General features: G+C 35.5%; 1 protein-coding gene across 1 annotated transcript in view; it reads right to left on the bottom strand.

Annotated features, from left to right (window-relative positions):
* Positions 1 to 25780, bottom strand: part of LOC129952567 (ankyrin repeat domain-containing protein 11) — a 54952-nt gene extending 29172 nt beyond the window's left edge. Inside the window, 2 exon segments of the mRNA XM_056065202.1 lie at positions 25311 to 25456; positions 25513 to 25780. Of these exon segments, the coding sequence (XP_055921177.1) occupies positions 25311 to 25449 (139 nt within the window). The 5' untranslated portion in view covers positions 25450 to 25456; positions 25513 to 25780.
* Between the last annotated feature and the right edge of the window lie 303 nt (positions 25781 to 26083).

Raw genomic sequence — 26083 nt, 5'->3', positions numbered from 1 at the left:
CTGAGAGACAACTCAACTGGCTTACATAATACCCCGAACACGTTTAAAAAGTCAACCATTTTTTAGTTGACTACTGGTTGACTTGTGACAGTCAACTAGTTGTGATCGGTAATACCGATTGCCGGATTACAACTCAACTTTGTTCTTAGTTGTCTTACATAATAGGCCCCTTAATGTTACTCTATCATTCGAGCTTTAATTGAACTATTATTGCGTATTTCATGTTTCTTATCATCTAGAATAGTACTATTAACACCGTTCTGTTATATGGTCCTGGAAAAGTTTTTTTTAAAAGTTTTCTTCTGCTTTATATATATATATATATATATATATATATACATATATATATATATATATTATATATTTATATTTTCATTCTTTTTTTGTATATTTATCTTTAATTCAGCCTTTTGGTGGGCATGTCTTATTTTACATCACAACTCATTCAATTAGTTGTCAATATTAAATATTTTATAAATTGTGTCTTTATTTACCATTACTTCACATGGAAGCGTACAGAATTTCGAAAAATTAATACAATGTTGAACTGAGTGGCGTGGAATTATAAGAATACAAGTAGTACGGTAACCATCATATGATATTCAATAAATACCCTTTGATTTTGTTTAACTTATCCCACTATTTCATAGTTAAAATAGTGTGGAAACAATTGTATCTACTTTAAAAAGTGTACAAATACTCTTCTGTAATCATTTGTAAATTCTTTTCCGTTATAATTTTTAAGTTTTCTAAAGCATCTCTAAATTAAAACAAATTGTTAACTAATGTAGTATGTGCTTCTTTGGTTTCTTATTCTAACACTTGATCTTATTGATATTTATATCAACATTTTGAAAAACTTAAAACTATCCTCTTAAGGATAATGGACATTTTAGTCTACCTACTGCCACACATAAATATATAAGGCTGGAAAGCTTAGCCCAGCTACATATTTTTTTTTTGTGTGGGCACAAAGCTGTAAAGCATGGGGCTTGGACAGGATATGGCATCAAAGATGGCAATTAGAGGAATAATTAATTGAAATAGTTCACCATTGAAATACAAATATTGGTGACTTTAATGAACAGAATAGACCCCAACATTAGCTTTTAAACAAATAACCAACAAAAACGAATAACATTGGGTATTGATTAATTTCATAACAGTTTTTGAATTCTAATTTATTTAAATCGATTAAGAGAATCTAATAAAAGAAAGTCGAAGAGTGTTATTTTCATTACGATCCCAGAACTATATAAACCAAACCCCATGCTTTGTATAATACAAAGAAGATTCTTCCTTTTAACCGAACTGTGGAACAAATCTTTACATCGTTTTGGAGAAAGTAAGATTATTGCACTTGATATTTCAAAAGCATTTGATAGAGTTTGGCACCAAGCTCTCTTATCGAAAATGCGTGCTTTTGGTATTGATGAATCTCTTCTTCGTTGGATTAGAAATTACCTTTCTAACCGTTCAATACAAGTTGTATTGGATGGTTACAAGTCTGAAATTCTTAAAATAAATGCTGGTGTTCCCCAGGGCTCCGTTTTGTCTCCGACACTCTTTCTTATATTCATAAATGATCTTATGTCTGCCACTTCTAATCCATTAACCTGTTTCGCCGACGACAGTACCCTCAGCTTTTCATACTCGTTTATAGATTCACATCCTTGTCCTTCAGATGTGGAACTTCAACGGCAGCGTATGATAAACTCATTAAATTCTGATCTTGACAGCATTGTACAATGGGGAATCAAAAACCGTGTAGAATTTAATGCTTCGAAAACTCAATGCTGTCTCCTGTCGTTAAAGCGTAACATACCCCCGATGCCACTATCTATGAGTGGCACTTGCATCCAAGAAACTAATCAACTGTCAGTACTTGGTATGTGTATCACAGATCACCTTTTATGGAACGATCATATATTTGATATTGCCAAAAATGCTGCCAGGTGCTTAGGATTTCTCCGACGGTGCAAGAAATTTTTCGCCCCTTCTGATCTGGCTGTAATTTACAAAGCCTTCATCCGTCCAAAGCTTGAATATAATTCGCATATCTGGGCAGGTGCCCCCAAAACAAGTTTAAATCTCTTGGATAGAACACAAAAAAGGGCTTTAAAAATGATAGGCGATAGAACTATAATTGAAACATTTACATCGCTAGATCACCGCCGCAATGTTTCATGCCTTTCGTTGTTTTATCGATATTTTTACAAACAATGTTCTGTTGAACTAGCCAGTTGCATTCCACCCCTTAAACAATTCAGCCGTAATACTCGCACTTCCAGGAATGCTCATCAGTTTACCCTTGAGCTCAATTTCGGGCGTACTGTCAAATATAGAGATTCTTTCTTAAATCGCACATCGAGAATGTGGAATGCTTTAGCCAACTCAGTTTTTCCCTCCCATTTTGATGTTCAGAGCTTTAAGACCAATGTGCACCGGTATCTCCTTTGTAATCCTTCCCTATTTTCCTAATGCTCGAACTGTGTTTAAATATAAACATATAAAGGGTACTAATAACCCCTTGAGTGCCTGCATATTATAAAAAAAAAAAAAAAAGTATAAAATTATATTTTATTCATTCAGTGTGATAAGAAGATCTTTCCAGTTTCCAGAAGTAAAGACAAGTGAAATTTTCAATTTATATTGAATGAATTTTTAAAGTTATATTTTCTGGCAAATGAATGTATGTTTTTTACAAAGATAAGAATAACACTGAAATAACGCATTACCTTTCAGAATTGGAATTTTAGCTATGAGAATTCTGCCAACCAACCCAAAAACGAATACGTGAAGCCTCAATTATGCCATCATAAAAGATTTGTGTTAACTGACAATTTATCGTGGTATCGTGGGAAATGAACGGGCTGAGGAGCTAGCCAGGCAAGGATCGGCCCTTCATAGTTCACTTGCGGAAATGGTTAACATTCCTCTTGGTGCTATGAAGGGTAAAATCTTTTCTATATACCAAACTAAATCAAACCGAAGGTGGAGCAATTTACCCAACTGCATTATATCTAGGAAATATGGCGCACCTATAATAAAACCCGTACAAACGATCTTCTATGCAGGCCAAGGCAAGACATAGCCAGGATTGTTGCGGTTTGTACCGGACATTGGCCTATAGGAGTTCATGCGGAGAAGTTGGGCATCTCCTACAACACCTTTTGCCGTAGTTGTAGTGACCAAAGAGAAAGTGAAACGATAATCCATGTTCAGATTTGGCAAACACTAGAATGAAATTCTTTGGAAAAGCATTCTTTCACGAACTTGAGCTATCTGAGACAAAGATTAGAGACCTAATCTTTTTTCTCAATGCGACAAAATGGCTCTAACATAATCGCTATAAAGCTTCTCTATAAATCTTTCGCTTTCTATCACAGGTCAAACGAGTTTTTGGTATCAAAACAGCGCACTACAGCGCTAATTGGATCTCAGGCTAGGTTGCCTTGAAATCGCCATTCCTACCTTCCGAAAGTTCTACATGCGGCTTGTGTGCATTTGTATAGTATTCAGTTTTTGCTTTGATGGAATTCTATATTATCCGCAGCTTTCTTTCAGTCTCAACATTTCGTTTATCGTCCATATAATAATTAACAAGAGGATAAACTGTAGTAGAATGAATAAAATTGTTAAGAGGATATTCAACTCTTTTCAAAAGTTTTAACCAATCAGAATGTTGGATTGGTTCAGGCATCGTTTTAAGAATGCGATTAACACGTTCAACCTGACCAGTATTGAGTTGAGGCTGTAGCTATTTCTACATAATCAATATTATTTTCAAGTAAAAATGCTCCAAACTCAATTGATGAAAAACATGAACCACGTTCACTTATAACCGACTACGTCGACTAAAATATTCAATCTATCTAAACACACACGTACCTCCTTACTACTTTGTAAAAAACATGTACAATAACAAAATTGTGTTTTATTTTTAAATAATAGACGGATATAATGGACGGAATGATCTACGTGATAGGTAACACAAGGAATAGGTTTTTTTTTAATTGAATTGAATTTGAAGAGTGTGATTATTACAATGTGCTGACGTGGAACGTGAATTCAATTTTGTACATACGTTTTAAATTTTTGGGAACCACATGACACGCATATGACATTTTTTTCATGAACTAGCCCCATAATTGTAGTTCCATTTCTTTCTGGATTATTAATAATAATATTTCAATTGCTCAACTTTCGATAAACTAAAGCATCATCAAAAACAAATTTTGGAAGTTATTTTTTTCAGATTTTGAATGGAATAAACGAAAATTTCGTAATGAATATTTCTTTGAAATCGAGACTTAGAAACAGTTGTACATTATAAATATTATTCGCCCTTAAATGTTAAGGGCCTATTATGGATCACAACTCAACTTAGTTGAGTTGTAATCAAGACAACTCAATTTGAAGACAACTGCAAAAAAAAATCGTATTATGGGAGACAACTTTTTTCAGTTGAGTAGAACAAATACGTTGCCTACTTTTATGTGCTTGTTTTGTGTCAAAATCAGCTGTGTAAAGTAAAATACGTAGGAATTTCAAAATTTTGAATTCAGTGCAAAATTTTATAAAAAAGACAAAATAATAGGAAATGGAGAGTTCTATTGATTTGTTTCTTGGAAATTCGGAAGAAGATAATCCCTTGAATGTTGCGCAGATGAGAAAAAATATTCGAGATCACTCCAATCCATTGGAACTTCCAAACAAAAAGTATTATTTATAAACAAATTCTTTGATGAGTGTTGATTTTAATGTCTTCGTTTTGTTTCAGATTTATAAGTTATTTTAGACTCAACAAAGACGCATTTGTTTATGTACAAAGACGCATTTGGTTATGTGCTAAATGAAATCAAAGATCATTTGAAACAACCACAGCGTTCCTCCGCAATCCCACCAATTCTCAAACTCTACACTGCCCTCCGTTTCATGGCAGAAGGAAGTTACCAAAAGTGCCGTGGTAATGATTTTAATTCAGGCCTTGCTCAGCCAACAGTTTCGGCAGTGTTAAAAGAAGTGCTAGACGTAGTAGAAGAACTTATCTGTCCACAATGGATTAAGGCTCGTATGACAAATGATGAGATAAATTTATCAAAAATTCATTTTTACCAGAAAACCAGATTTCCTGGAGTAATAGGAAGCATCGATGGAACTCATGTTCGAATCATAGCACCAAAAAAAAATCTTCAACATCTCTATTTAAATAGAAAAGGTTACTACAGTCTGAATGTCATGATTGTAAGTGTATATGCCATCTTTAGTATTTTGAATTGAATATTTTTTTACAGATGTTTATATTAGGTACTATTTGTAAAACTTACATTTTTTTCTCCATTTTCTTAAAAAAATTGGTTTTCAATGAACTGTTGATGCCTACCGTTATTTTTTTGTACACACAAATGCACTACACAACTAGTAAATATCAGTTGCCTAATTTTGACAACAATCACAACTGAGAGACAACTCAACTGGCTTACATAATACCCCGAACACGTTTAAAAAGTCAACCATTTTTTAGTTGACTACTGGTTGACTTGTGACAGTCAACTAGTTGTGATCGGTAATACCGATTGCCGGATTACAACTCAACTTTGTTCTTAGTTGTCTTACATAATAGGCCCCTTAATGTTACTCTATCATTCGAGCTTTAATTGAACTATTATTGCGTATTTCATGTTTCTTATCATCTAGAATAGTACTATTAACACCGTTCTGTTATATGGTCCTGGAAAAGTTTTTTTTAAAAGTTTTCTTCTGCTTTGCTATATTTATATTTTCATTCTTTTTTTGTATATTTATCTTTAATTCAGCCTTTTGGTGGGCATGTCTTATTTTACATCACAACTCATTCAATTAGTTGTCAATATTAAATATTTTATAAATTGTGTCTTTATTTACCATTACTTCACATGGAAGCGTACAGAATTTCGAAAAATTAATACAATGTTGAACTGAGTGGCGTGGAATTATAAGAATACAAGTAGTACGGTAACCATCATATGATATTCAATAAATACCCTTTGATTTTGTTTAACTTATCCCACTATTTCATAGTTAAAATAGTGTGGAAACAATTGTATCTACTTTAAAAAGTGTACAAATACTCTTCTGTAATCATTTGTAAATTCTTTTCCGTTATAATTTTTAAGTTTTCTAAAGCATCTCTAAATTAAAACAAATTGTTAACTAATGTAGTATGTGCTTCTTTGGTTTCTTATTCTAACACTTGATCTTATTGATATTTATATCAACATTTTGAAAAACTTAAAACTATCCTCTTAAGGATAATGGACATTTTAGTCTACCTACTGCCACACATAAATATATAAGGCTGGAAAGCTTAGCCCAGCTACATATTTTTTTTTTGTGTGGGCACAAAGCTGTAAAGCATGGGGCTTGGACAGGATATGGCATCAAAGATGGCAATTAGAGGAATAATTAATTGAAATAGTTCACCATTGAAATACAAATATTGGTGACTTTAATGAACAGAATAGACCCCAACATTAGCTTTTAAACAAATAACCAACAAAAACGAATAACATTGGGTATTGATTAATTTCATAACAGTTTTTGAATTCTAATTTATTTAAATCGATTAAGAGAATCTAATAAAAGAAAGTCGAAGAGTGTTATTTTCATTACGATCCCAGAACTATATAAACCAAACCCCATGCTTTGTATAATACAAAGAAGATTCTTCCTTTTAACCGAACTGTGGAACAAATCTTTACATCGTTTTGGAGAAAGTAAGATTATTGCACTTGATATTTCAAAAGCATTTGATAGAGTTTGGCACCAAGCTCTCTTATCGAAAATGCGTGCTTTTGGTATTGATGAATCTCTTCTTCGTTGGATTAGAAATTACCTTTCTAACCGTTCAATACAAGTTGTATTGGATGGTTACAAGTCTGAAATTCTTAAAATAAATGCTGGTGTTCCCCAGGGCTCCGTTTTGTCTCCGACACTCTTTCTTATATTCATAAATGATCTTATGTCTGCCACTTCTAATCCATTAACCTGTTTCGCCGACGACAGTACCCTCAGCTTTTCATACTCGTTTATAGATTCACATCCTTGTCCTTCAGATGTGGAACTTCAACGGCAGCGTATGATAAACTCATTAAATTCTGATCTTGACAGCATTGTACAATGGGGAATCAAAAACCGTGTAGAATTTAATGCTTCGAAAACTCAATGCTGTCTCCTGTCGTTAAAGCGTAACATACCCCCGATGCCACTATCTATGAGTGGCACTTGCATCCAAGAAACTAATCAACTGTCAGTACTTGGTATGTGTATCACAGATCACCTTTTATGGAACGATCATATATATATTTGATATTGCCAAAAATGCTGCCAGGTGCTTAGGATTTCTCCGACGGTGCAAGAAATTTTTCGCCCCTTCTGATCTGGCTGTAATTTACAAAGCCTTCATCCGTCCAAAGCTTGAATATAATTCGCATATCTGGGCAGGTGCCCCCAAAACAAGTTTCAATCTCTTGGATAGAACACAAAAAAGGGCTTTAAAAATGATAGGCGATAGAACTATAATTGAAACATTTACATCGCTAGATCACCGCCGCAATGTTTCATGCCTTTCGTTGTTTTATCGATATTTTTACAAACAATGTTCTGTTGAACTAGCCAGTTGCATTCCACCCCTTAAACAATTCAGCCGTAATACTCGCACTTCCAGGAATGCTCATCAGTTTACCCTTGAGCTCAATTTCGGGCGTACTGTCAAATATAGAGATTCTTTCTTAAATCGCACATCGAGAATGTGGAATGCTTTAGCCAACTCAGTTTTTCCCTCCCATTTTGATGTTCAGAGCTTTAAGACCAATGTGCACCGGTATCTCCTTTGTAATCCTTCCCTATTTTCCTAATGCTCGAACTGTGTTTAAATATAAACATATAAAGGGTACTAATAACCCCTTGAGTGCCTGCATATTATAAAAAAAAAAAAAAAAAAAAAAGTATAAAATTATATTTTATTCATTCAGTGTGATAAGAAGATCTTTCCAGTTTCCAGAAGTAAAGACAAGTGAAATTTTCAATTTATATTGAATGAATTTTTAAAGTTATATTTTCTGGCAAATGAATGTATGTTTTTTACAAAGATAAGAATAACACTGAAATAACGCATTACCTTTCAGAATTGGAATTTTAGCTATGAGAATTCTGCCAACCAACCCAAAAACGAATACGTGAAGCCTCAATTATGCCATCATAAAAGATTTGTGTTAACTGACAATTTATCGTGGTATCGTGGGAAATGAACGGGCTGAGGAGCTAGCCAGGCAAGGATCGGCCCTTCATAGTTCACTTGCGGAAATGGTTAACATTCCTCTTGGTGCTATGAAGGGTAAAATCTTTTCTATCTACCAAACTAAATCAAACCGAAGGTGGAGCAATTTACCCAACTGCATTATATCTAGGAAATATGGCGCACCTATAATAAAACCCGTACAAACGATCTTCTATGCAGGCCAAGGCAAGACATAGCCAGGATTGTTGCGGTTTGTACCGGACATTGGCCTATAGGAGTTCATGCGGAGAAGTTGGGCATCTCCTACAACACCTTTTGCCGTAGTTGTAGTGACCAAAGAGAAAGTGAAACGATAATCCATGTTCAGATTTGGCAAACACTAGAATGAAATTCTTTGGAAAAGCATTCTTTCACGAACTTGAGCTATCTGAGACAAAGATTAGAGACCTAATCTTTTTTCTCAATGCGACAAAATGGCTCTAACATAATCGCTATAAAGCTTCTCTATAAATCTTTCGCTTTCTATCACAGGTCAAACGAGTTTTTGGTATCAAAACAGCGCACTACAGCGCTAATTGGATCTCAGGCTAGGTTGCCTTGAAATCGCCATTCCTACCTTCCGAAAGTTCTACATGCGGCTTGTGTGCATTTGTATAGTATTCAGTTTTTGCTTTGATGGAATTCTATATTATCCGCAGCTTTCTTTCAGTCTCAACATTTCGTTTATCGTCCATATAATAATTAACAAGAGGATAAACTGTAGTAGAATGAATAAAATTGTTAAGAGGATATTCAACTCTTTTCAAAAGTTTTAACCAATCAGAATGTTGGATTGGTTCAGGCATCGTTTTAAGAATGCGATTAACACGTTCAACCTGACCAGTATTGAGTTGAGGCTGTAGCTATTTCTACATAATCAATATTATTTTCAAGTAAAAATGCTCCAAACTCAATTGATGAAAAACATGAACCACGTTCACTTATAACCGACTACGTCGACTAAAATATTCAATCTATCTAAACACACACGTACCTCCTTACTACTTTGTAAAAAACATGTACAATAACAAAATTGTGTTTTATTTTTAAATAATAGACGGATATAATGGACGGAATGATCTACGTGATAGGTAACACAAGGAATAGGTTTTTTTTTAATTGAATTGAATTTGAAGAGTGTGATTATTACAATGTGCTGACGTGGAACGTGAATTCAATTTTGTACATACGTTTTAAATTTTTGGGAACCACATGACACGCATATGACATTTTTTTCATGAACTAGCCCCATAATTGTAGTTCCATTTCTTTCTGGATTATTAATAATAATATTTCAATTGCTCAACTTTCGATAAACTAAAGCATCATCAAAAACAAATTTTGGAAGTTCTTTTTTTTCAGATTTTGAATGGAATAAACGAAAATTTCGTAATGAATATTTCTTTGAAATCGAGACTTAGAAACAGTTGTACATTGTGAAAAATCTGCTATTATATCACGTTTGTGTTATACATTGCCAAAACATATGACTTAAGTAACTTACCCCATAAATTAGTAAATGCGGTAAGACATAAATCAGCGAAAAGATATTTAACACCGGGTTAAAGAATATAATTTTAAGTTTTATGTGAAAAAAACATAACAAATCGGAGAAAATATGAAAATAAACCCAAACATTTTTGGACTTCATCAACATTTCTTTGAATGGGAAGATGCTCTATATTTTCTATAATGTCTATTATTTGGTCGAATTTCTTTTTCATTAATGGAGAATTCCAAAAAATCTATTTCTATATATTCAAATTGGGTTTTTTTTTAAATTTAAGTTTAAGTCGAAACTCAGCATGTCGTCGTAACAATTTTTGAAGTACTTCCAATTGTTCTGCTATGGTTTTCGTAGCAATTGTTATATCATCCACATAAACAACAACAACGCCTTCGCCAATAAAATACAAATCAAAAGACTTCTGATGCAAATTTTAAACCAAACGACATTATTAAATATTCAAGTCGAACTAGTGTTACAAGTGCTGTATATAGAATTGAACTTTTTGAAACCTGAATTTTGTGAAACCCATTTTTTAAGTATAAAAATGCATTGCCTTCCAATATCTCTAAGCAGTCATCAATAAGAGGTAATGGATAACTATCTCTAATTGTGATTCTATTAAGAGCTCGATAGTCGACGTACATTTGTTTCTCCCCAGATTTTTTAGATACTAGGACAATTACTCTCTAAAAGTACTGGAGAGCGCTAGGCAACGCCACCAGCGGTGGTCCTAGGCTAAGAGAAGGGAAAATCCCTATGTGCACCTTCACGTGGTAGAGAGTGGGTCGCGCTAGCGCACACAAAGGGGACCGAATGGCTGCCGGTATAAGCAAACAACGCAGCATTGCTCGCATGGGCACAGACTTGTCCTTGGGTTGAAGAAAATCTCCCTAAAGGCGGATGAACTGCAAGTAGTGGTCAACGGCATGGTAGACTGGTGGCGGATGAGCCTATTTCTAGAAAGCCAACGGGAGCAACAGATAGAGTCTGTACCCATATTGGGCGGCTATAAAAAGCGTACGTTTTCCCACATTGGGGGGCCTTGTTTTATTGTATGTGTTCGACCATCTCTTTCGACTATCGAAAAAACACAAGAGCCGGAGTATGGAAAGTTCGGTCTCTCCATAGACAGGGCATTTAAGAACAGATGGAACGTGAGATAAAAATACACAACTTGAGTATTCTCGGGCTGAGTAAAACGAAGTCGAGGGGAAAAGGAGAGTACAGATCAGCAACAAATCGGACGTGGATGCTGTATTCTGGGGAGGATGAGACAAATAGCGGGCAAAGACTGAATGGTTTTGGCATAATGCTGAATAAAAAGGCTAAAAAAGCTTAATTTCCTGGGAACCAGTTTCGGCCAGGATAATGACAGCAAGGTTTAAGTCCAGAATTCGCAAACTCACCATCATCCAGTGGTACGATCCGACACGAACAGAAAACCAAATCGACCATTTTATAATACAACAACGATGGAGGAAATCACTTTGCGATGTGAGGAACGAGAGACGTGCAGATGCAGGAAGCGACCATCATCAGCTATTAGCGACAATTCGACTGCGAACAGCTGCTATACGGAGACGTACAGACACTGCAACCAGACGAAAATTCAATACAATTCAACCCAAATACTTGTCGTGATTTTGCAAACACCCTTAACGACAAGGCGTCATATGAGGGGTTAAACGTAAATGTTCCCATTGAGACGTTGTGGGGCACGTTAAAAAGAGTTTTTATTGAAGCTGGATCTGAAACAGTACCGGCAGGTAATCTAGAGATAAGGATTTGTGGATATCCCAAGACACCTGGGATAAAATTCCACACCGCAGAGCACTCAAAATAAATATAAACTGATGCTCATCGGAAAACGGTTTTGCGAAGTGATTATAGAATAGCTCAAAAGGTAGTGCAGAGGTGTGTGAGACGAATGTCAGATGAGACGAATTGGCAGAAAGCGCTGAGGAAGCTGCAAGAAGAGGTAACGCGAGGATTGTTACATATTGACCATTTATTTACCTTCGTTATTTATTAAATTATTAAATTCTCAAAAGACAACGAATTAAACACTAAAGGAATCAACGACGACAACGACGATGACGACCGACGATATAAACAAAAAAAAAATGATCGTAATTCTTGACTTGTCAAACTGACATAAATGACATCAAGGGTTACGATATTAGGAGTCGGTAATGCAGGTCAGATTTAGAGCTAAGGATAGGTTCAGAGAGTGAGAACGGGGACAATGAAATCAATGAGAAATCTCAGTGAGATATCTGAGTGATAAATATTCTTTTGGGAGAATGGGGCATATTTCCGGCAAGCTGAACCAAACGGCAAATTAGACGGTTACAAAATGGCGCCCGCAACGTGGAGCCCTCTATCTGTTTAGATAGAGTGGCTAATTGATATCATTTTTTGAGCCAATTCATTTTTTCTTTTTTTCAATTAATAGACTTTTTTTACATTTATTTCAACTTAATTTTATTATTTTAATTTTCAACATTTTACAACTTTTTTTCCATTTTTCAATTTCATTTTAAAGTAATTTCAGTAGAGGTGGCATTTTTTTTGCGAGTCCCGATGACTGGGAAGTTAATTCCTCGGTAACGCGTTGCCGCAAGAAAGATGCAGCCACCACATGACGCAAAATAATTTTTTTGTGAAAGATTGTCTGAGTCTTTGGGTATCTTCACTAAAGGTATCCAGGAGTCCAGACAGTCTTGCACAATGTAAAATAATGCTGAAAGAGACCCGTAGATGTAAAGGCGTCTTCGGTGGTCCTTTCAGCAAGTCACTAAAAATTATCCAAGGGTTCCAGATGTCTTCAAGGGTGAAGGATTCGTCCTTTGAAGTCCTGAAACCTGAGGAGAATAACATTTTTTTAAAAAGTCCTTTACAGTTTCTAGTTTGTTTAAATTTTTTTTTTCGGCTCGCACAACTTCGGCTTCTTCATCATCTTCGTCATCTTTGGTTATCATTCTTCTTGTGTCAGAATTCTCATCCTCTTTTTTAAATTTTATGAATAAATTTTACATATTTTTTTTTGAGAAAATAAATCATTTGGTTTTTTGTTTACAAAATCATTTTTTTATCTTTTCAAAGTAACTTTTATAGAAATCATTAAAAGAACATAAACACAAAAATACAATCTTTTAGTTTCCGTAAAGTTTTATTATTATTTTTGTTATACAATTTAAAAATTTCTAACCTTATTAAGCTCCAACTGGATTCTTCGATACCTGCATCTGCAATTTTTTTGGATTACCTGCGAAGCTCAGTTTAGTTTGGAAAATTGGTTTTTCAAAAATTATAGTACAAACTTTTAAGTTGCTTAAAATTTTTGAGTTTGACATTTTTATTTTTTCTAATATTTTCTTTTCAATTTAAATAATTTTATTTTTTTTATTACTTTAAAAATAACATTTAATACTTGAATTTATAATTTTTTATCACTTTTTCTACTTAAACATTTTTGAATTATTTGTTTTTGAAAAATTGAATTGAATATTCAAAAACTTATTTTTTTTATTTTTTATTGATCTCTGCTGAATTTGAATTCCATTCTTTAGTTTCTTTTTATTTTTCGGCGAGTTCTTAAGTGTTTTAACTATTCTGCCCTTATCCAAAAAAAAAAAAAAAACTTATTTTTGGATAACTCACCTTAATAGATTTTTTTTTTGTAAGTGCGTTTGCTGAGGCATGAGCACTAACAGACGAACTTCACTACACGATAGTTTAGGCACTATTTACGCTCGTTCTGAGGCACGATTTGAAGCCTTCTTTCAAAGGTTCAGAAACAGAATTGATCGATTCGATCTTAATAATTCTTTCAGTTATTCTGAAAACTTGAACTCTGTAGTTTCCGAACTGACAGACAGCATGCCAAATGAATTGGATAGGTCGACCAATGAGGTCGAAAATGAAAATGTAGATGTTCCACCACCTACTGGTGTAGCTAATGCTTCACCAATTGACCAAACCGCTGAATTAGCAGCTCGGATAGAGAGAACCATGATGACGAACCAAATAAAGTTGTTCGAAACATTCGACGTCTTCATGGGGAACGTTATCCAGAAGCTTGAGTCGCTAGGGATACAACAACAATCCCAACCTGGTGGATCGAATAGAAATCCGTTCAATAACGGTACCCATCAACGACAGGGTGAGGTACATCAGTCAACACCAGATGTTAGGCTTTCTACAGCCCCTTCATTGGCTTCCAGCAGTTCCACCGTCTGCCGATTAGATCGCTGGGACATTTCATACAATGGCAACGAAAATGTAAGCGATTTTCTCTTTAAGGTCGATCGGAAGAGAGCATCCTCGCCTTATACGGATGAACAAATTGTCGACAATTTTCATGTTTTGTTAAAGGATAGGCCGTGCAAATGGTATTGGGCCTTTTTACGTAAGAATCCTAATGTTTCGTTTTCGGATCTTAAAACTGCCATGAAGAAAGAATTTGGCAGGTTAGAGAGCGATGTAGAGATTTACATGAGGGTACTCACTAGAAAGCAAGGTGTCAAGGAGTCGTTCGACGACTATTATAATGCTATCGCGAGCATGAACGATCGACTGAAAGAGCCTTTCGAAGATCGTAAGATGATTGATATCATCCGAAATAACGCCAAGGACAAAATAGGTGAAATTTTGTTAGCGGCTGACTTAAAGAGCCTCGAACAAGCTCGAAATAAGGCTCGAGAAGCCGAACGATTTTTGGCTAAGCGCACTTCTGCTCCAAAAACTGTCCATGAGATCGCAGCCGGTGAAGATCAAAGTGCGATTTTCCCGGATGGAGAAGAAGTTTCCGCTTTAGCCTACAATCGAAAACCGACTTCTACGGCCAATTATGTCTGCTGGAATTGTGGCCAAAAAGGTCATGCCTACCATTTTTGTCCGTCCAATATACGAACATTATTTTGTTTCCTTTGCGGAGAAAAAGGGGTCAACACTGTTGAATGTGGCAAGCACTCGGGAAACCAACCAGGGAACGAACGGAAGAGTGGCGAAATTCGTTCCACCAGGGATGCTCTGAACCACTCCCAAAAGTAAGCGACGATTCCAATATCTCCACCAAAACTACTGACGCGGATGTTCCAACCAAGATTTTGGAACGAACCACCCATGTGAGTCCGGTAGATGTTGAGGCTCATCCTGCTGAAACCCATTCACTGAAATCGCTTCACGAAAGGAAAGTTCGTTACTACAAAACTCGTCAACGAATTTTCGGAACTAGCCATACGAACAATGTAGCCAGCTTGCATATCCAGAAGTGTCGAAGTCGTTTTCGAAAACGAAGAAAATTTCGAAAACAAATTTTAGAATCCATCATTTCTTCAAATACAGATGGAAGAATGTACGCTTGCGTCCAATTAAATGGTGAATCTGTATTTGGGTTGCTAGATAGTGGAGCTTCGATATCGGTATTAGGCAACGACTGTTGGGAATTGGTCAGGAAGATTGGTTCGGAAGTAAGGCCATATAAAAATGTTGTGCGAACAGCTGATGGCAAATCGCACAATATAGTCGGCTACTGCGAAATTGAAATTTCATATAATGGTCTTACCAAACAACTTTCTTTCTACCTAATTCCCAATCTTACCCAGAAGCTTTATTTGGGAATGAATTTTTGGAGAGAATTCCGACTTATGCCTCAAATATCGGAAATTCAAACTGATCTCACATTTGATGAAGATGAGGTGAACATTAAAGACGAGGCTGAGCTGATAGATCTCTCTCCAGAACAAAATCTAGAACTAGAAAGAGTCAAAAACTTATTTCCTAACTTCGTAGTGCTAGGATTAGGAAAAACGAACCTTGGATGTCATGTTGTTGACACCGAGAATGCCGCTCCTATAAAGTCTCGACACTACCCGTTGTCTCCAGTTCGTCAAGAGGAAGTTTATAAAGAATTAGACCGCATGCTGGAGCTTGATGTTATCGAAGTTAGTAATTCCCCATGGAGTAGTCCGGTGGTATTAGTGAGGAAGCCAGGCAAGGTTCGTTTATGCTTGGATTTTCGTAAAGTCAATGCAGTTACCGTTAAGGATGCGTATCCATTACCACATGTGGAGGGGTTACTCAGCCGGATCAAAGACACAAGATTTATAACTGGTATAGATCTGAAAGATGCTTACTGGCAAATTCCTCTTGATGAGAAATCTCGCGAGAAAACCGCATTCACAGTTCCGGGTAGGCCTCTTTATCACTTCAAAGTGATGCCTTTTGGGTTGAGCAATGCGGGCCAAACGATGTGTCGGGTGATTGATCAAGTAATACCTGGTTCTCTTCGCGAAAATGTTTTCGTCTATCTGGACGATCTTCTGATTTGCACTTCCGATTTTGAGTCCCACATGCGCATCCTAAGCGAAGTAGCTGCTTGTCTACGTCGAGCGAATCTCACTATCAACCTCGATAAAAGCAAGTTCTGCATGCGAGAAATTAAATTTTTAGGATTCATAGTTGGTCAGGGTACATTGCAAACGAATCCTGACAAAATCGAAGCTATGATTAATTTTCCAGTACCTACTAGTGTCCGACAAGTTAGAAGATTTTTGGGAATGACCGGATGGTACAGGCGGTTCATAAGAAATTATGCCGACTTGGCAGCACCACTAACAGACTGCTTAAAAAAGAAAACGAAATTTGAATTGACACCTGAAGCCTTAGAGGCATTTCACAAGTTGAAAACAGCACTTTCATCTGCACCAGTGTTAGCGCAACCCGATTTCAATAAACCATTTACTATTCAGTGTGATGCTTCTTCAGAGGGCGTGGGTGGTGTTCTCTTTCAATTGGATGAGGACGACAACGAAAAACCGATAGCTTACATGTCAAAGAAGCTAAACAAATCACAGAAAAATTATACGGTCACTGAGCAAGAATGTCTTGCAGCCGTCCTGAGCATACGCAAATTTAGGCCCTACGTTGACGGATTACCTTTCACCGTAATAACAGACCATTCTAGTCTAAAATGGCTAATGTCAATGAAAGAACTCAGCGGCAGACTAGCCAGATGGAGCTTGGAACTTCAAGGTTACAATTTTAAAATTGAACACCGAAAAGGATCCCTCAATATAGTGCCTGACTCGCTGTCCAGGATGGATATGGAAGAGATTGCTGCAAAAGTAACCGCAGAAGATGAAACCTTAATGTGTGGTGAAATTGACCTTAATTCGGTTGAGTTTGATTCGACACAATATTCCCTGCTGAGAGAGAACATCAACTCTAATCAGTCTGAACTTCCTGATCTAGTAGTATCAGGAAAATTTATTTATAAAAGGGTTAGGTTTAGGACAGGTGAAGTAGACGAGGAGGACTCGTTATGGCGACTTTGGGTACCCGAATCACTAACGCAACAATGCATGGAACTGGCACACGATACTAAGTTGAGTTGCCATAGCGGTTTTGCGAAAACCTATGCTCGCATCAAATCTAAATTCTATTGGCCTAAAATGCTCAAAGATGTGAAAACTTTTGTGAAAGAGTGCGATATTTGCAAAATGGTGAAAGCCCCAAGCAGAACTCTTCGCCCACCTATCACGACACAAACAATTACTGAAAGACCCATGCAACGCTTATATATAGATTTTTTAGGTCCATATCCTCGTACGAAACGAGGTAATGTTTATGTCTTTATTGTTGTAGATCATTTCACGAAATTTACTTTTCTAAAGGCGATGTCAAAAGCAACATCTTCTAGAATCATCCAGTTTTTAGAAGTTGATATATTTCATACTTTCGGTACCCCTGAAAAGATTCACTCTGACAACGGACGTCAGTTCGTATCCAAAGAATTCAAAAAATTCTTGGCGAACTACGGCATACAACATGTGCGAACGGCTTTGTATTCTCCGCAGGCTAACATTTCCGAGCGGGTCAACCGCAGTGTACTAAGCAAGCTCAGAGTCCTGATATCGAAAGAGCAAAACGACTGGGACACACATCTATCCAGTATAGCTTGTGCTCTCAGATCCGATATCCATGATTCCTTAGGTTGCCAGCCATACTTCGCCCTTTTTGGTCAGACTATGGTGAATCACGGCTCATCCTACCAAATTTTGCGCGAATTGAAAGCTTTAGGAGACCCAGAGATGTTAGTCCTGCCGAATGCACTGAAAACCGCACTTGCCAGACAGACGATGTCAGAGAATCTTTTCAAGGCACACGTTAAGTTTAAAAATACTTATAACTCTAGAGCAAAGCATGTAACTTACCGCGAAGGACAAGAAGTTTTTCACAGGAATTTTGCTCAAAGCAAGTTTTCATCAGGAATCAATGCCAAACTTCTTCCCAAATTTGTAAAATGCCGAGTCCGGAAAGTTGTTGGCAACTGCATGTACGAGTTGGAAAGTAGAACGGGAAAAGCTATCGGTATCTTCCATGCGAAAGACATTCGCCAGTAAAATCCTAGAATTAAAATAAAACATACCACAAAGTATCTTGTCGTGTCATATATTGTTTAAAAAGTACTTATCTGACTAATTCGCATGTTTTTGGGCCCGGCTAGATGATCCTTAAGTGGGTTCGCGTCCCACGTTGGTTTAATGTTGACGAAGACAAAGATCAAATTTTCAACTATGTTTACATTCTTAGAATATACATTTTTCACTAAACGCATATCTTATTCACAAACACATAAATTGACTTATTTGCTATTTATTTATTTCAACACTTAACGATTTTATACTGACACAACACCATTATGCTAACAAATGACTACATATTTAATTATTTATTTATTTACTATAATTGACGATAGACTCAATTGAATCAATTTTTTTATTTTTTTTATTTAATGACTAATTCATCGGAAAATGTATCCTCTTAATTCGTGCACCAACTTTAATTGACCGTTTTGATTGTTAACATTTTTTTTATTTAATATCCCGTGTAATACATTAATGACTTTAATTTATTTATTTTTCATTCCTCTTCGTGCAATAATAATCCGAGAAGTAAGCAATATTACACAAAACGATTTTTTTATAACACTCGACTTGCAATGACAATATCCCGACGGCAAAACGCATTTTTTTTATTTTTTTTTATTTTAAGGTTATTGAACTCTGTAAATTTCACGATTTGTAAACAGAAGATCGAACGGATTTTTTATTATTATATTCCTGTTGTATTGCTATTATGTAGGTCAAATTAACGGAGCAACCATATGATTGTCTCCCTCACACTTCCGTTATCCCGTTTTGATGTACTATAATTGCTTTGTTTACATTTGGAATTGAATTTTTTTTGTCACATTTTGTTGCAATTAATTGCAAAATAATTAAATAATTTCGAAGATAGTTTCACACTTATCAAACTTTAACTCGTATAAAATGATGAACGACACACAATCCGATTTAAGATAGACAATCTACTCGGTGATTCGCATCTATATAGCACAACGACGCGCCGCGCAGCTCCGCCGCCGCCGGAAAGACTTAGCCAAATCACGACTGTAGGTACGTACGTGGGTTCGTTTGCATATTTCTGGCAATATCCTCGCCAGAAAAAAGCAAAGCCCTGTTACATATTGACCATTTATTTACCTTCGTTATTTATTAAATTATTAAATTCTCAAAAGACAACGAATTAAACACTAAAGGAATCAACGACGACAACGACGATGACGACCGACGATATAAACAAAAAAAAATGATCGTAATTCTTGACTTGTCAAACTGACATAAATGACATCAAGGGTTACGATATTAGGAGTCGGTAATGCAGGTCAGATTTAGAGCTAAGGATAGGTTCAGAGAGTGAGAACGGGGACAATGAAATCAATGAGAAATCTCAGTGAGATATCTGAGTGATAAATATTCTTTTGGGAGAATGGGGCATATTTCCGGCAAGCTGAACCAAACGGCAAATTAGACGGTTACAGGATGCTGTACAAAATCACTAAAGATCTTGTAGGCCAACAAAATATTGTCAACCATTCTGTTCGTGACACGAACGGTAGTCTTTTATGGTCAATTGAAGATCAATTTCGGAAGAGGAAGGAGCACTTCTGTACATTACTGAACAATGACCAGATTGCAAATGCAAACGCTAACGCAAATCATCAACTGCCGGACATACGTAGATCTACCAGAGGTATTAGTATTGACCCCCCGACATGCACGGAAATAAGAACTACGATACACCTTCTAAAGAACAACAAAGCAGCTGGGCTGGTTGGCATACCTGCCGAATTCCTCAAAGTGGACTCCGAATTGGCTGCCGGTATCTTGTTGCCAATTGTTAAGTCTGTTTGGGAAAACGAAACATTTCCCTGGGAATGCAAGGACGGGGTAATTGCCTAGCTACCAAAAAAAGGTGATCTTAAGCAAACATCATTCTCGAGAGGATAAAATCTAAGATCGAGTCTACGCTCAAGATGCATCAAGCGGGATTTCGTAGTGGTAGATCATGTGTCGACCACATTAACACCTTGAGAATTATTCTTGAACAATCGTCGGAGTACCTATCACTACTTTACCTCATGTTCGTCGATTTTGGAAAGGCCTTCGATCGCGTTAGTTGAGATGTTATCTGGAGATCGCTTGTTGCTAGAGGCATTCCTGATAAAAGTGTTGCTAAAGTAAAAGAGTCTTACAACAACGCAATGTGGATGAACACGAGAGACTGAGTATCCAATGGCGCCTGAAGGAAACATTAAGCCATTTAGACTATGCTGACGACATATGCAAAATGGCAAACAGAAATGGAGACCGAAACCAACTACAAATGTTATTGTGAGACAAGTGGCAGTAGAAGAGGTCACCCAGTTCAACTATCTGGGAAGCTATTTGGAACTCGATGGTGGAACGGACCTGGATGTAACCAATAGAATAAATAAAGCGCTCCGTACCAAGTTAAAGTTGTTTGAGTCCAACGTAAAATCCGTGCTGCTATATGCCTGCGAAACGTGGAAGTGCTCTGCTGGCATCTCGAGAAGGTTGAACATTTTTGTCTACCGCTGTCTGCGTTGCATCCTGAACATCCGGTGGCCACAAACCATATCTAACGTTGAACTGTGGATTAGGACTGGGCAAACAAAAGTGGATGTTGACATCGTGCAGAGAAAGTGGCGCTGGATTGGCCATACATTGATGAAGCCGGACAACACCATAGCAAAGCAGTGCTTTCAATGGACTCCTTAAGGTAGAAGGCGGCCTGGAAGACCAAGAGGAACATGGAGATCATCTGTCATGTCGGAAGTTGACATAAATCACAAGTAGTTATGAGCTCTGAATTCTCATTTTAAACCACATTGACAAGAGAACCTTTAATTCGTTTGGGATTAGGACATGCACTTAAAAAGTGTCCAGCATTTAAGCAATTATAACAGAGCCTCTTACAACTATCAAAAGTCTATAGTTTTGTTTTAGTCACATTTGTTCAAAACTAGGTCTTAATTGCTTCATTTGATTTTTGCATTTGAATTCTCAATAATAGCGATGTGATAATTGTTTGGAATTAAGCCGGATACAACAGAAATTTCTTAAAATCCATCTATTACAAACTGAATGACTTGCAAATAATCACTATTGGCATGTGCTGCAAATTTTGGCATTTTTATGATATCCCATTTACGTAATATATCATTCACTTATTAAAAAATATATTAAAAAATATTAAGGAACAGAAGATAACTGTAGGATTATCTACACGAAGAAATAATTCGGGAGCAGAATTATTTTTCATCAAACGTCGGATTGATGTAAGCCAGTTTTTTAAAACGTCATTGTTGTTTTGAATTTCTTCCTGAATAGTTGAACGATCTTCTTCATTATTTTACTTAATATCCACTATCAAAGGAATTGTTTTTTTGTTCACTGAATTCATTGATCTTTTCATCGTAGAGTTTACGAGATTGTGTCAATTTAGCTGTTAATAAACTCAAAAAATTGTTCATAAGCCAATTTTGCAATTCAGATGTGTTCATTATTAATCTTTATAGGAATTCTTTAGAAAAAATTTAAAAACTGGCAAAACTATACGACTTTTGAAGTTGTTAAGAAGACCTTTTCAGAAGTTAAAGCCAAGCGAAATTTTCAATTTTAATTTCTATGAAGGCAAAATAATAATAGTTCCATATTTTCTGTCACCGGCTAGCCATCGAATCGAAAGTATAGTTCGTAGTCTCTTGTGTGATCTTTATTGTGTGCTGCTTTGCGCAACCGGTATCTCCCGTTATACCATTTTTTCTTATCGAACAACAATTATTTCTTTTGCTTTTTTGCTTGAAAGCAAAAATACACTTGTAAGTGCTATCAAACGTCTTTAAAATGTCTGGCCCCGCGGGGCTAAGTGGATCCCTATACAGGCATTTGCCGCTTCATTTGGATTCATCATTTTTCCAACCCAATACAAAATATAAATCCAATATAACTTCAACTCCCTAATGTGCTTACCCGAAACTTTCAACTACAACAAATACAAAAAATCCAAAATTTATAGTGATCTCTCCTAAATATATCCAAAGAATATCAGCAAATTTTTGAATTGCTTGACGGAAACTTTCTTGTCTTAGTGAAAACAGAAATATTCCTTAAAGTTAACAATCTTACTAACTCTTGTCCAGTCATTGTTAAAAAACTCAACGAATTAAAGGGAATTGCATATGCTCCTTGTTTGATTAATGTCTCAAATGCTGATATAATTAAAGAAATGAAGTGCCAAGGAGTAAAAGATATTTACAAATTTAGCAAAACTGAGGATGGCAAACGAAGAGAATCTGGTCTAATGGTTTTTATTTTTGACCTCTACTACACCCCAAAATCTGTTGACATTGGCTTTTACAAAGTAAGTATATACCAAATACAATGCGCTGTCGCAGTTGCAAAAGTCTCGGTCACACGAGTAAACGGTGCATGGGAGAAAGACAAAACTAAAGAAAAAGATAAAATCCTTCGTGTATTCTTATTAAAGAATTCCTGCCAAGTGTTATTTATCTTCAAGAAACTAAATGTACAGCTAATTTCAAGCCGAATATACCCAAAATGTATGAAGGATACTTTTATAACTTGCCACAAAATGTAACAGCTAAATAAGGAATAGCTGGAAAACAAAAAGGGTGATAAACTCTCTCATTCGTACACTAGAAGTTGAAATTGAACTTCCATATAAATTTACAATAATATTAATATATATACATCCTAATCAGTCGTTTTTCATCAACGGTCTTGTTAGTATAACTGACAATAATAATTAATGAAGCGTTTTTTGGGGCTCTCCTGTGACTAACTGTAGAGGTGCAATCTTAGAAAGGTTTTTATCAAACTCTAACATAGTTCTCATAGTTTTCAATGATGACTCTCCTACTCATTTTTATACACATCAAAGCTTCACAAACATAGACATAACTACCTGTTCCCCTGATTTGTATCCAAGAATATCATGGATTGCTCTAGAAAATATATATAAAAGTGATCATTTCCCTACATCTAGTCAAACACTCCAAAAAAAAACGTGCTACCCCCAAGTTTAAAACTGATCTAGAAAACTGGACCGTTTTCCAAAATCACATCACACAAAATCTATCGTGCACTAATACCTCCTCGAACATTAATCAAGAGATAGCTCGACTTATTAAAGCGATTAGATTTGCAGCCAAGCTCTCAATTCCTCAAAATTCACCAAACCCTCCAGTCGTTGCGTATCTTGGTGGAGTTCAGAGCTAAGAACATTGCGAAAAATAAAAAAACAGAACTTGGAAACTCCTCAAAAAATATTCAAATCAGATAAACATTTTCGCATTTAATAAATCAAACGCTAAATTCCGTAGGGAATTCAAAATTTCGAAGTCAAAGAAATTTAATGAAATTACATCCTCAATTAATTTAACATCTTCACCCTCTAAAATCTGGCAAGAAAACGGCTGTTTAACAGGTTTTTACACACCGCACAATATAATTTGTATAGAAGACCAAAGTCAAAAAACCATAGCCCCAAGCGAAAAAAAGTAAAGTTTTTGCAAGAAATTGGTCAAATCATTCCCAAGACAATAACTTTTCTTGGGCTTCCAAAAGTAATAAAACTCAATCACTGAAATCACCTTTTAATATTGATTACTTATAACCTCAATCTTCGTATGTTAAAACAATCATTTCGGAAATAGAGATCAAAAGCTGTCTCTCCAAATTAAAAGGCAAAACTACCAGCAGAGATCGGATTTCCTACCCGATGTTACCAAAGCCAAAATATACGAGTATTAACGATAACGAGTACCGTCAATATCACTTATTGCCTGTACTTCAAAAGTGTTGGAAGCAATTGTTGCAAAAAGACTGCTTTGGCTTTGGTTTCTGGAATCAAAATACCTATTAAGCTCCAAACAAGTCGCTTTCAAAACTAACAAACCTAAAGAAGAGATCTTGAATAACTTCGACCCTGAGAATATTAAAATATTTTATATAAATTTATCAAATCACACAAGATTGAAATATAAACTTTTAACTCCAATCTTTTTTCATAACATATGTAATATTGAACAGTAATTTAACATACTTTTTTTTCATTTAAGAGCCAGAGGCTCCAAGGAGCTAGCGCTCATTTATGCATTAACATGTAAATTTTAATTTTATGCTAATAAATTATAATAATAATAATAGTAATAGTTGTTTTTGGAAATTGAATGCATCTTAAAAAATAATATTTTCTTACAAATTAATTTATGTTTGTTACAAAGATAAGAATAATATTGAGTAGATTGATAACAAGTATACTCTATAAATAAATATTTTTGTTTAAACCATCTAAAATGTGCATGAAATAAAATGGTATACAATTTTTTCAAAGATGATTTTATTTTTAGGTTTCACGGAATTCACAGAACGTTCGTACAATACATACGTCTTATCTATGTTTTGCTATTTATATTTGGTCATATATAAAACAAAATTATACCCTGACACTTTGAACAAAGTAATTTGTGATGAACATTGAACAATTCGTCTGTGTTTATTTGAAAGTTTGGTTTTGTGGTCGCATGTGTTTAAGTCGACTCTCATTGTTTAGAATAAAATAAATACTTCGTTCGTAATCATTTAAGTTTCGTTTCTGAGCGCTGGATAGACTATTCCCATAAAGTTTTACAGTAAAAATTGTTTTGAAGAAACTCAACAAGAAAATATTTGTCCTGTGAAATTTCAAAACTTAACATTTTAAATTTTAATTGAGGAACCTGTTGTAGAGAAACCGTAGCTAACCTTGAATCATCATATTCTTAAAACCAAGTGAAAGATTGGTAAGGAAGTTGTCCCGGAGCACTGATACACATGAAATTATTTATGTTTAAGAGTGTAACTAGTTTAAAGTGTTTCTTGCCTTCATAAAATTCCCGATTAAATTATAGATTCAAGCTGCAAACCAAATATAATGGTTTCATTACATGTTCAAACAGTTTTATACCTAAGAATTTCTTCGTATGTTTATCTTTGGGTGCAAAATATTCGCATTCATTTACGAACCTATAAAACATAAAATTACCTGGACTGCACGAAGGTGAGGCAGATGTCATCTGCATTAACAGAGCCATTTGTTGTCTTTCTGACATTGGAGTACTCGGACTTGGTCTACCAGATATGCCCGAACTATTACCAAATCCTCGGGGTCTAGGGGGGGGCATAGTAATCCTGCAACATACTACGTAATTGAGTATTTAACGATTTAATAGGTTTAGTATACTTACAAAAATTGGAAATTGAAGCCAATTTTTAAAATTCTATTTTTAATAAAAGTTTTTGCCAAATGAATTGCATTTAAAATAATATAAACACAAATGGTCTATAACAAATTTTATTTAAAATGTCCAATGCTATTTCCAAAGCAATTTTGTCGGTATAGGCATACTATTTAGGAAAAAATACCAACAATGTAATAATAATGGAGCTCGAGCTTTTTTGTTATTTATTATAAAAACCTGTTTAGTGTTCCTGTTCTACACATAATTGAATTATGGTGTAGATACAAAATAGACGACCGTAAAGATTGTAAGCCTTGGCTGTCATTCAGGTTAGCCAAAATCCTCAAATCAGCTGTTAAAGACTACAACTGTATAAGAAGCCACACTTTTTCAATCCCACCAAAACATTATGGCTGCATTACAAACACGCTTCAGCTTCAGCCTCACAACATGGAATGGCTTTATGTGAAATATTGTATATATTGGAGGCGTGGAGATGATTAAAGTTGATCCCTTAGTTATATAAATTTAGATCGTTGTAAATTAATGAGAATGAGGAAAAATTGAACGATAATAA

The sequence above is a fragment of the Eupeodes corollae genome, chromosome 3, assembly GCF_945859685.1.
Source record: "Eupeodes corollae chromosome 3, idEupCoro1.1, whole genome shotgun sequence".
Lineage (NCBI taxonomy): Eukaryota > Metazoa > Arthropoda > Insecta > Diptera > Syrphidae > Eupeodes > Eupeodes corollae.
Note: the sequence above shows the minus strand (reverse complement) of the source record. Positions and strands in the feature narration are given on the sequence as shown.